The sequence below is a fragment of the Ranitomeya variabilis genome, chromosome 2 (assembly GCF_051348905.1).
Source record: "Ranitomeya variabilis isolate aRanVar5 chromosome 2, aRanVar5.hap1, whole genome shotgun sequence".
NCBI lineage: Eukaryota > Metazoa > Chordata > Amphibia > Anura > Dendrobatidae > Ranitomeya > Ranitomeya variabilis.
The window spans coordinates 41,188,303-41,201,259 of record NC_135233.1 but is presented as its reverse complement, the minus strand read 5'-3'; the positions used below and the strand labels follow the sequence as shown (position 1 = coordinate 41,201,259).

Below are 12,957 nucleotides of genomic sequence, written 5' to 3'. Positions count from 1 at the left end.
TCGGGGTAGATGCCCTGGTTCTGTCGTGGCATCCGTTAAAGCTGCCATACATTTTTCCGCCCCTTTCTCTGCTTCCGACAGTCATCAAAAAGATCAGAGCAGAGGGGAGACCGGTGATTCTCGTCGCGCCCGACTGGCCGCGCCGAGCATGGTACGCGGAACTCGTCCAAATGGTCGCCGACACCCCCTGGCGCCTTCCAGATAGCACGGACTTTCTCTTCTAGGGCCCAATTTGCCATCAGAACTCTGGGACCCTGTCTTTGATGGCGTGGCCGTTGAATCCTGGATTTTAGCCCAAGCCGGATTCTCTCCGGGGGTCCTTCTACCATGATTCGCGCTAGGAAACCCGTATCCATGCGCATTTATCATCGCACCTGGCGTATCTTCTTTTCATAGTGCAATACCCATGGACGTTTGCCCTTAGTCTTTTCCATTCCGTCCATTCTGGAGTTTCTCCAATCAAGTTTAGAGTCAGGCCTTGCCCTAAGCTCGCTCAAGGGACAAGTGTCCGCCTTGTCTGTTCTATTCCAACGAAGGATCGCTTCCAGACTGCCGGTTAAGACGTTCATCCAAGGAGTCTCCCGGGTGGTCCCTCCCTATAGAATGCCTTTGGCGTCATGGGATCTTAACTTGGTTCTCGGAGTTCTTCAGGAGGCCTCTTTCGAACCATTGCAGGACATCTCTCACCCTCCTCTCATCGAAGGTGGTCTTTCTAGTGGCAATTACGTCAATTAGGAGAGTTTCTGAGTTGGCGGCTCTTGCCGACCCCCCCCCCCCCTTTTTTCTGAATTTTTTACCCAGATAAGGTGGTTTTGAGAACCTCTCCCGAGGACATTGTCTTTCTGTCCTGCACCTACTCATTGTATCGAGAAAGCTCTCCATACTCTGGATCTGGTTTGAGCTCTTCGGAGGTACATATCTCGCACGGCTCCCTTCCGTAAGTCGGTTGTCCTCTTCGTGCTTCTGGAGGGACATTGGAAGGGTCTACCTGCCTCAAAGGCCACTCTAGCCAAGTAGATTTGTTCCGCTATTCAGGAATCCTATCGTGTCAGGAACACTCCTGTCCCACCTGGGATTCAGGCGCATTCCACCCGGTCTGTCGGTGCTTCTTGGGCCATTCGGCACCAGGCGTCCGCACATCAGCTTGTAAAGCTACGACTTAAGGTACCGTCACATTAAGCGACGCTGCAGCGATAACGACAACGATGCCGATCGCTGCAGCGTCGCTGTTTGATCGCTGGAGAGCTGTCACACAGACCGCTCTCCAGCGATCAACGATGCCGAGGTCCCCTGGTAACCAGGGTAAACATCGGGTAACTAAGCGCAGGGCCGCGCTTAGTAACCCGATGTTTACCCTGGTTACCAGCGTAAAATGTAAAAAAAACAAACAGCACATACTTACATTCACGTCCCCCTGCGTCCACTTCCTGACTGACTGAGCGCCGTACAGTGAGAGCAGAGCGGTGACGTCACCGCTGTGCTGCTTTCACTTTCACTTTGCGGCGCTGAGTCAGAGGAGGAAGCAGACTGCAGGGGGACGCAATGTGAGTATGTGCTGTTTGTTTTTTTTACATTTTACGCTGGTAACCAGGGTAAACATCGGGTTACTAAGCGCGGCCCCGCGCTTAGTTACCCGATGTTTACCCTGGTTACCAGTGTAAAATATCGCTGGTATCGTTGCATTTGGTGTCAAACACAACGATACACAGCGATCAAACGACCAAATAAAGTTCTGGACTTTATTCAGCGACCAGCGACATCACAGCAGGATCCTGATCGCTGCTGCGTGTCAAACTAAACGATATCGCTAGCGAGGACGCTGCAACGTCACGGATCGCTAGCGATATCGTTATAAAGTCGTTTAGTGTGACGGTACCTTTAGTCCAGTCTGCATACTTTCACGAAGCACTACCTCATCCATACTCAGGCTTCGGCAGACGCTGCCCTCGGCAGGCGCATTCTGCACACATCGGTACCTCAGTAAGCTGGTGGTACATGGGGTATTAGCATATTGCTCCCCACCCAGGGACTGCTTTTGTACGTCCCATGGTCCTGTGTCCCCCAATGAGGCGTAGGAGAAAAGGAGATTTTTGTGTACTCACCGTAAAATCTTTTTCTCCGAGCCACTCATTGGGGGACACAGCACCCACCCTGTTAGCCTGTTTTGGCTTGTTGTTACTTCTTTGGTTTTGACATAGTTTGTCTTTGTTCATGCTCCTACTGCTTTACTACCGAACTGGTTGAAATTGTATCCAGTGAAGGGGTGTATACTGCAGAGGAGGAGTTAATCTTTCTGTTTACTTAGTGTCCTCCTAGTGGCAGCAGCATAACACCCATGGTCCTGTGTCCCCCAATGAGTGGCTCGGAGAAAAAGATTTTACGGTGAGTACACAAAAATCTCCTTTTCTTTTTTCTTCTTGCAGTCCAATCAGAAAATAAATGCCCGCTGGACTACAGAAGAACAACTTCTCGCAGTGCAAGGTAAGTGCAGAGCACACAAGCATAATGATGCATTACACGTTGCTGTGAAAATGGTGCATTGTATTGTAATCCTGAATACACAAAATACATTTTATTTGTGACACTACCGCTGTCAACTGGGATGTCGTCCGTCCTCCATACAGATGGAGGCGGCCTCAATAAAATGTCAGTGGATGATGACGCACTTCTGTACAATATTCCGAAACAAACTTACTGAAACGGGATACATGACAGTAGTCTAGGCAGCAATGGTTGAGTTTTACTCTCTGATCCACTGTACTTCTGCTATGTGACCATAACGTCGCCCTGTGTCAGACCCTGTACACATTAGCAGAGATTACATCTAACCTTGTACTGAAGCGATAAGGCTACTTTCACACTAGCATCGTGCACTGCACGTCGCTATGCGTCGTTTTGTAGAAAAAACGCATCCTGCAAAAGTGCTTGCAGGATGCGTTTTTTCTCCATTGACTTGCATTAGCGACGCAGTGCGACGCTTTGCCACACATCGCAACCGTCGTGCGACGGTTGCGTCGGACCGTCGCCACCAAAAAACGTTGCTTGTAACGTTTTTTGGTGCGTCGTTCCCGTCTTTTCCGACCACGCATGCGCTGCCGGAACTCCGCCCCCTCCTCCCCGCACCTCACAATGGGGCAGCGAATGCGTTGAAAAACAGCATCCGCTGCCCCCGTTGTGCGGCGCTTGCACAGTATGCGTCGGTGCGCTGCAACGTCGCATTGCGACATGCAGTGCACGACGCTAGTGTGAAAGTAGCCTAAGAGTAGAGGAGGGCAGGCAGCTGTACATCCCACCCATTGTTGTAGTCGGTGGGGATCACAAAGGTGGTCAAAAAGTGAAGCCTTCCAGCATGTCTTCTTTTTGTATAATGGGGTCAATTTATAACTTGTATTGGGGGGGGTCTGTAAACTTTGAGGTTTTGTTTTACCAAAACCAGCAATTAAAAAATTAGAAAGGAGAAAGTGTAACAAAAACACTTGTAGCTCAAAATGTAGACTAAAGTGCAATGTGAAAAGGCGCTCATGATATCCTCTGCAGAGAGGCCGACAATCCTCCCCAGAACCTGCATGTGTTAGGCCTGTCCCACACGTCCAGATAATTCCGGTATCGGAAAAATCGGTACCGGAGTTATCCGTGTGCTCACGTGGCGCATCAGTGTGGCACACGTGCGGCAGCCGTGTGCCGACTGGGTACCACACGGACCGTGCACGAGACAGCGCTAGATATAAGCGCTGTCCCCTGCATCTGGTGCTGAAGCCGGAATTCATTCCTTCCCCCCCAGCAGCGTTCGCTGGAGATAAGGAATGAAAAATCTTTTTTTTTTTTTTTTTTTGTGTTTAAAATAAAGATCCCGGTCACCGCCCGCCTGCTGGAAATCAAATACTCACCCGGCTCCCTCGATGCTTCCTCTCAGCGCCGCAGCTTTTTCCTGTATGAGCAGTCACGTGGTACCGCTCATTACAGTGATGAATATGCGGCTCCAACCCTATGGGAGGTGGAGCTGCGTATTCATCACTGTAATGAGCGGTACCACGTGACCGCTCATACAGGAGGAGCTGCGGCACTGAGAGGACGCATCGAGGGAGCTGGGTGAGTATTTTATTTCCAGCGGGCGGGCGCACAGGGGGTGGGAGGGTGGTGGTGACAAAGATCTTTATTTCAACCGCAAAAAAAAAAAAAAACGATGATTTTTCAATTCTTCTCTCCAGCACCACAAGCTGGGGGGACAGCGCTTACTGTAGCGCTGTCTCCTGCACGGCACACGGACAACATCCGTGTGCGGTACGTGTTTTACACGGACCCATTGACTTTAATGGGTCCGTGTGATCCGTCCGCTCCCACGAACGCTGACATGTACAGAGACACATTGATTTTATGTGTCTACGTGAGTCAGTGTCTCCGGTACGTGAGAAAACTGTCACCACACGTACCGGAGCCACTGACGTGTGAAACCGGCCTTAGATGCGGATCTAATTATGCAGATTTTTTTTCCCCCATATATATAGAGTTTGGTTAAACCCGTTTCAATTGCATTATGGTGTACTTCAGTGGTGTGAAAAAACTGCAGTTAATTTGCTGTGTGAACACACCCTTTAGCCTACTACATTTGTTTTTAGTGGATGTAGAGCAGCCTGGTAACGGTAAGAGAGAAAAATGACAGAATGAAAAGCTGGAGAGAAGCGTTGCAGTGTTAGCAGAGGGTGAAAAAAATGGAATCTTTTCACTTGGTTACTGTATGGATGTAGACACAATAAAAAAAATTACAGACTTGGACAAAATTGTTGGTACCATTCTAAGAAAGACCTAAAACCCACTGAAGTAACTTGAAACTGACCAAAGTAATTTTCAGTTTACGTTTACTGAATATCAATTAATGAAAATCAGACATTGCTTTTGAATTGTGGTTCAACAGAAAAATAAAACTAATAAAAATGGCCTGGGTAAAAATGATGGTACCTCTAGAACAGATTGAAAGTAAGTTGAGCATAGGGAAGGTGTTAAACTAATAAACTTGTAGTCAGTCGCCTATTTGAAGGATGAAAAGTAGTCACTGTGCTGTTTGGGATCATGGTGTGTAGTACACTGAACATGAACCAAAGAAAGTGAAGGTGAGAGTGTTCTCAGGATATTAGAAAGAAAATTATAGACAGACATGTTAAAGGTAAAGGCCATAAATAAAATCTCTGAACAGCCTGACGTTCCTGTTACTATAGTTTCACGTATATGGGACTGTAACCGACTTCCCAGGACTCGGTAAGACTGATGACAAAATGAAGAGACGGATAATACAGTTGATAATCAAAGAGTCCAGAACAACTTCCAGAGAGATCAGCGGTGTCCTCCAAGATCAAGGTCCATCAGTGTCCGATCGCACCGTCTATCGCTGTCTTGGCCAAAGTGGATATCATGCATGACAATCGAGGAGGAAACCGTTGTTGAAAGCAAATCACAAAAAAAGCCAGACTGGAATTTGCCAAAATGCATATTGACAAGCCACAAAGCTTCTGGGAGAACGTCCTTTGGAAGGAGGAGACGACACTGGAGCTTTTTGGCATCACATCAGCTCTATGTTCCCAGACGCAAAAATGAATCCTACAAAGGAAAGAACCTTGTACCTATTGTGAACATGGAGGAGGCTCGGGATGTTTGGGGGCTGCTTTCCTGCATTTTGCACATGGGGTCTTGTATCTGTGCAGGGTGCAATGAAATCTCAGGACTATCGAGGCATTCTGGAGCCAAATGTGCTGCCAAGTGTCGGAAATCTCGGACTGAGTCGCAGGTCTCAGATCCTCCAATAGGATGAGGACCCAAAACACAGCAACGTCCAAGAATGGCTGAGAGCTCTAGATCTAAATCCTACTGAGCATCTGTGGAAGGAGCGGAGACCTGCCGTCTGGTGAAGGCGTCTTCATTCCTGAGGCACAAGGAGCAGTTTGCTCACAAGGAGTCGGCCAAAATACCTGTGGACGGCGCGGATGTTTCACTGAGAGTTACAGGAATCGTTTGTTTACATCGATTATCTAAAAAAAGGTCGTGCAACAAAATATGAAGCTAAAGGAACCATAATTTCTGCCCAGGCCAGGGTCATTAGTTTAGTTTTCTTTCTCGATTTATCGGGGAACACAGGTAACCATGGGTGTATGCTGCTGTCGCTAGGAGGCTGACACTATGCAAATAAAGAAAAATAGCTCCTCCCCGGCAGTATACACCCTCCGACAGGCACCAGGCAACTCAGTAGTTGCCTGTTTCAAGATATTTCAGTGACCAGTGTGGAGTTTTCTTACTTTACTAGAAGGTACCAACATACCGTATATACTCGAGTATAAGCCAAGAATTTCAGCCCATTTTTTTAGGCTGAAATTGCCTTTCTCGGCTTGTACTCGAGTCATTCCCAGGGGTCGGCAGGGGAGGGGGAGCGGCAGCTGTCTAATCATACTCGCCTGCTCCTGGCACGGTCCCTGGTTCCCTGGCGCTGACAGCTTCTTCCTGTATTGAGCGGTCACATGGTACCGCTCATTACAGTAATGAATATGGACCCGATTCCACTCCCATAGGGGTGGAGCCACATATTCATTACTGTAATGAGCGGTACCATGTGACCGCTCAACACAGGGAGAAGCTGCCAGCGCCCGGAGAACCAGGGACGTGCAGGGACCGCGCCAGGAGCAGGTGAGTATGACGGGGGCAGTGCGCAATATTCACCTGTCCGTGTTCCACCGTCGGCGCCGCTCCGTATTCCGCGTCCTCTGCAGTGACGATCAGGTCAGAGGGCGCGATGACGCGATTAGTGTGCGCGCCGCCCTCTGCCTGAACGTCAGTGCGGAGGACGCGGAAGACACAGCAGCGCCCGGTGGTGGAACACAGAAAGGTGACTATAGCAAGTGCCGGGGGCCTGAGCGACGAGAGGTGAGTATGTGATTTTTTTTTTTTTTTAATCGCAGCAACAGCATATGGGGCATAATAGTCTTTGAAGCATCTTATGTGGCCATAATCAGCATTTGTGCAGCATTATACGGGGCAAATGTTTCTATGGAGCATCTTATGGGGCCATGTGCAGCATTATATGGGGCAAATATCTCTATGGAGCATCTTAGGGGGCCATAATCAGCATTTGTGCAGCATTATACTGGGCAAATGTGTCTGAAGCATCTTATGGGGTCATAATCAGCATTTGTGCAGCATTATATGGGGCAAATATCTCTGGAGCATCTTATGGGGCCATAATCAGCATTTGTGGAGCATTATATGGGGCAAATGTCTGTAAGGAGCATCTTATGGGGGCCATAATCAACATTTGTGCAGCATTATATGGGGCATATTTTAATACGGAGCATCTTATGGGGCCCATCATAAACTGTATGGAGCATTATATGGGGCGTATTTTGTATGGAGCATCTTATGGGGCCCATCATGAACTGTATGGAGCATTATATGGGGCTCCTGATTCAATATGGATCTTCAAAAACACTTAACCTACTGATGTCTCAATTAATTTTACTTTTATTGGTATCTATTTTTATTTTTGACATTTACCGGTAGCTGCTGCATTAAGTTTTCACATTTTTTTGTGGCAAAATTAGGGGTCTCGGCTTATACTCTGGTCGGCTTATACTCGAGTATATATGGTATTTGTGTATACCATATTTTTTGGACTGTAAGACTCACTATGGAGGGTGCGTTTTATAGTCCGAATGTAGCTTACTTGGGAGGGTTGTGGAGGTGGTGGAGCGGGGGTCTCAGTAGGCAGGGTCCCTTCCTCAGAAAGAAGCAGAAGTGGTGCCATGTTGTGGGATCGGATTCAGCTGTGAGGTGGAGCGGAGGGCATTGCTTTCCTGGCAGCAATTTTCCTGAAGTCTTGGGCCTACGGTGGCGGTGCATGTGCAGACTGGGATTTCTGCCCAGCCGAGATGTCAATCCGCACAAATGTCACCTCCATTAGCCATTTTCCTGAAGCCTATGGTTTCGGGGAGATGGGCTGCTGGGGACGGCGCTTGCGTGGATTGATATCTCTGCTGGGCTGAGATCCCAGTCTGCGCATGCCCTGGGCTTCAGAAAAATGTCTACCAGAGGAGGCGCTTGCTTGGATTGAGATCTTGGCCTGGCCTCCGGCAGCCCACGGCTTCAGGGATAGCAATGCACTCCACTCTACCTCACTGGGGCACCCACTTCTCCCACCCAGGGCCCGCATCATTGCCCCACTTCTGCCGCCAACAGCTTCCTGAGGAAGAAGGTACCATGTCTACTGTGACCCCGCTCCACCCCCTCAGGCAAGATACTTTAAATTCGGACTATAAGACGAACCCCCATCCTATACAAAAAAAACTTTTTTTAATCTATTTTCCTCCCCAAAACTTGGGGGTACGTCTTATGGTCCATTGCGGCTTATAGCTCAAAAAATACGGTATATATTTTGTGAAAGCTTTATTTATGGACAGAAAGTTTTGTCACTTAACTATTACTGAATCGGTATAATCCTATCCAGAGTTAGAGAACAGAAAGCTTGACGTTATTTTCTGCTATTTATTGGAAGAATTGATTCATGGGCAATGAGCCATAAGGAATTTTACATTTAACTTTTATTTATTTTTTATTTTTTTTATTGTTACGTTACTTATACAACATTTTTCTCCTTCACCACATTGGGGGACACAGGAACGTCGGGTGTATGCTGCTGCCACTAGGAGGCTGACACTAAGTAAATACAAAAAGGGTTAGCTCCTCCTCTGCAGTATACACCACCCACTGGCTGCGGACAGAATCAGTCCATGCTTAGTGTCCGTAGGAGGCACACTGGGGTCTGCTATTCAGACCATACCTTTTTTAATTTTTATATATTTTTTATATATTTTTATAAACCTTTTTACGCAAGAGGAAGACTGCGGCGAGGGATCCTTTCAAGGGGCCAATCTCTCACAAACAACAACAGTCGAGCACGTCGCGGGCTCGGCGATCATTTCCGGCCAGGCACTACTAATTTAGTCCCCGGCTTCGGCCCTTGCTAGGCCGCAAGCCGGTAATCCCGCCCCCTTCCACGCGTCACTTCGGCGGTCCCGCTCACCTGCCTGGCCCTTCTTGCACGCTGCGAGAAGCACCTCTCCTGTTCTTGGCTGCCGTATTTCACCACCCAGCAGGCACAGCACTGCAAGCTCCCTCTACGCTTGAGGTCTGGCGCTGCACGCTTGGAGAAGAACTCTCAGGGGCACAGGTCCTGAGTAAGTTCTCTGCCACACTTCCCCTAGGCTTCCCTCTCATTTTTTTCCTCAAGTGCTCTGCTGTTTTTCAGCTGCACAACTAGCTTCCTGCAGTATTTTGGGGGTTAACAGGGATACAGCATGTCTATACGTAAAACCTCTAAAAAGACCACTAAAACACATACAGTGGTTTTTGCTTCATGCACCTCCTGTCAGGCTGCGTTACCAAGTGGGCATACTGCTCCGCTCTGTCAGGCTTGCGATCCCAAATGCGCTCAGGAGCGCCGCGACCGAACCCACGGTGACCAGTCCCCCTGAGTGGGTCTTGTCACTTTCGCAATCTTTGGCTTCTTTGACTAAGGTCATCGAGTCCCTCCAGGATCCTTCCAGGACCGCGACCGCTAATCCGTCTGTCTCAGAGAATTCCGGGAACCATCGGCCTACAGTGGCCATCCTCACTTATGGCACAGACAGGCATTGAGGAAGCGGGTACATATCTCGCCCCCCCAGGCCCTCTGGAGCGTCGGCATCCGTTAGCTCTGTTTCTCGCTCTCCCTGCCCAGGAGTTTACAGCGAACGTGACTCTGAATCTGAGCCAGTTGGGCCCCTTGACCTGGAGTCCCCAGGTTATCAGGCTACTGTGGATAGTCTCATTGAAGCCGTCAACCAGTCACTGCAGGTTGACGAAGAGCCTATTTCGTCACACTCGGATACTGCAGTGTCTTTTAAAAGGACTAAACGTCCCCATAGGGTGTTTGCCAGTCACCCTGAGTTCCAGGACATAGTCCAGCGACATAGGGAGCACCCAGAAAAACGCTTTGCTGGTCAGAGATCGTTGGAGACCAGATATCCTTTCTCCCCTGACCTCCGCAAACAATGGACGGAATCCTCTCCAGTGGATCCTCCCGTATCGCGTTTATGATCCAAGACTCTGCTATCCTTACCGGATGGATCTTCCATTAAAGATCCCACAGATCGTCTAATTGACAGCCTCGCTCATTCGGTTTTGAAGCGTTTGGCTCGGCACTTTTTCCCTCCTTTGCAGGGACCTGGGTAGGTAGCCAAAGCAGTGGCTTACTGGGCAGATTCCCTACATAAGGCCATACAGAAGAGTGATCATCCTTCTGAGGTAGTAGAGTTGGCCAGTGATTATTTAGTAAATGATTCCCTGGACGCGGCTAATTGCTCTGCGCTTACAGCTTCCAACGTAGTAGCTATTAGATGGGCACTATGCATTGAGGAACTGTCCAGCGGACTCTGCATCTAAAAAGTCCTTAACATCTCTTCCCTTTCTCAGCGGTTGTTTATTCAGAGAAAAACTGAACCAACTGATTTTGGACGCTACAGGTGGGAAGAGTAAATTCCTCCCCCAGCAGAGAGTTAGCTGGTCCTTTTCTTTCCTTTCGCAGCAATTACGGGTGGTCCTCGATGGCTAGTTCCCCCGGTTCGGGGGCGCCCCGCTCATAAGGACAAGAGTCCTCAGTCCTCACGCAAACTCAACCACTCGTGGAAGGGCTGCCCTCAGATCTGAGGGATCGAGACCCTTCAGACCCTTGACTAAATGACTCGCAACCATGCCCGAATGACCCCATCAGAGTAGGCGACCGTCTACACTTTCGCCATGTCTGGTTCACAGTCGTTCACGACGAGTGAGTCAGAGATCTGGTGTCCTTAGGTACAAAATAGAATTTTCTTCCCCTCATCCAACCCGATTCTTTTCTTCCCGTCCACCTGAGGAGGGTACGCGGGCTCGGGGCCTTTTACCAAGCCATCGAGTCTCTAAGCCAAGACTGGGTCATTACCCGGTCCTAGAAAACGAAAGGTTCCAAGGGTTCTATTCAAACCTGTTTACGGAACCAAAGAAGGATGGTTCAGTCAGACCCATCCTGGACTGAGATCTTCTAAACATATTCGTCATGGTCTGGCATTTCAGGATGGAGTCCCTCCATTCTGTCATCTCCTCGATGGAATGAGGGAAGTATCTAGCCTCCATCGACATTCGGGATGCCCATCTTCACATCCCAATTTTTCTTCCTCACCAAAGATTTCTTCTCTTTGCGGTTCGTGGAGAGCATTTTCAGTTCACAGCCTTGCCCTTCGGCCTTGCCACCGCCTCCAGGGTATTCACAAAGGTCATGGCGGCCACCATGGCCATTCTACACTCTCGGGCTTAATCGTTCTACCTTATCTAGATGACCTACTGATCAAAAATATCGGATTACGTACCGGTAATGCTCTTTTATAGAGCCCACGACAGCACCCACTGAGAGAGGGGATCCGCCCCTGGGAACAGGAAACCTACAGAGAGATAAAAGGGGCGGCCCCCCCTCGCTCCTCAGTTGTTTTACAGAGAATAAGGAGGAACCGCCGCCAGGTTTTTTAGTTTAACAGGTTTAGTTATATATACATATTTACAACTTCATATCATCTTACTCTATTATATACATCTCCCTATAAGACACTACGTGTAACTAAATAAAGAAAAGGGAGGGAATCGAATGGGTGCTGTCGTGGGCTCTATAAAAGAGCATTACCGGTACGTAATCCGATATTTTCTATTCGCCACGACAGCACCCACTGAGAGATTTACAGAGATTATAGATTGGGTGGGTTAACTGAGCCGAGAACCGATACCCCAAAGGTTAGATCAGAAGCAGCAGATAGGTCTAGTCTATAGTGCTTATAGAAGGTATTAGGCGAAGACCAAGTTGCAGCCTTACATATAAGGTGTATTGGCACGTTCGCTCTTTCTGCCCAGGAAGTCGATACAGCCCTAGTGGAGTGTGCTCCGATATGCAAAGGAGGATCTCTTCCCTTAGATCTGTACGCCAAGATTATAGCATCCCGGATCCAGCGCGACAGTGTGCACTTTGTGACTCTGGATCCCTTGTTTTTCCCCTGGAAAGACACAAAGAGAGCCCTACTCTCCCTCCAGTCCTTAGTTCTTTCTATATAGGTTAGAATAGCTCTTTTAACGTCTAGGGTATGAAGCCTAGCTTCTTCTGGAGTCGAGTGGTTCTCATAAAAGGTAGGTAACAAGATCTCCTGAGACCTATGAAAACTAGTGGCTACCTTAGGGAGATAACATGGATCTGTCTTTAAAACTATTCTGTCAGAAGTCACTGACAGGAATGGAGGATCTACTGATAAGGCATGGAGATCACTCACCCTTCTGGCAGATACTAATGCCACTAGTAATATCGTCTTTAATGAGACATGCTTCAAAGAGGCTGTCTGAAGAGGCTCAAAAGGGCTTTGTGTCAATGCATCCAGGACTAACGTCAGATCCCACTGTGGAATCTGTGGTACCTTAATAGGTTTTGATCTCTCGCAAGCGGAAATAAACCTAGATATCCATCTATTGCCTGCCACATCAGAATTAAACAGAGCTCCTAGAGCCGAAATTTGGACCTTTAATGCGCTAACCGAGAGTCCCAAGTCCAGACCCTTCTGTAGAAATTCTAATATTGAGAATATAGGAACTTCCGAAGAGAGTTGTGCAGTATGGAATTCAAGAAATTTCTTCCAAATCCTAACATAAATACTGGTAGTGGAAGGCTTTCTACTCCTCATGAGGGTATTTATTAACCCCCTTGAGAACCCTCTAAGCTCTAGTAATTGCCTCTCAAATTCCAGACAGTCAAGTTCATTCCTTTTACTTGAGGATGTAGGAACGGCCCCTGAGATAGAAGGTCTTTGGTCTGAGGCAGAATCCAGGGGTCTGAAATTGACATCGCTCTGAGCCACGAAAACCATGGCCTCTTGG

At 48.3% G+C, this 12,957-nt stretch overlaps 1 protein-coding gene across 6 annotated transcripts in view; it reads left to right on the top strand.

The window, feature by feature from the left end:
* The window catches only part of RCOR3 (REST corepressor 3), a 130,999-nt gene that overhangs the window by 107,447 nt on the left and 10,595 nt on the right, over positions 1-12,957 (top strand). For all 6 annotated transcript variants that reach the window (XM_077282326.1, XM_077282327.1, XM_077282325.1 and 3 more), the window contains one exon: positions 2,424-2,481. In XM_077282326.1, the coding sequence (XP_077138441.1) occupies positions 2,424-2,481 (58 nt within the window). The remainder of the gene's footprint in view (positions 1-2,423; positions 2,482-12,957) is intronic.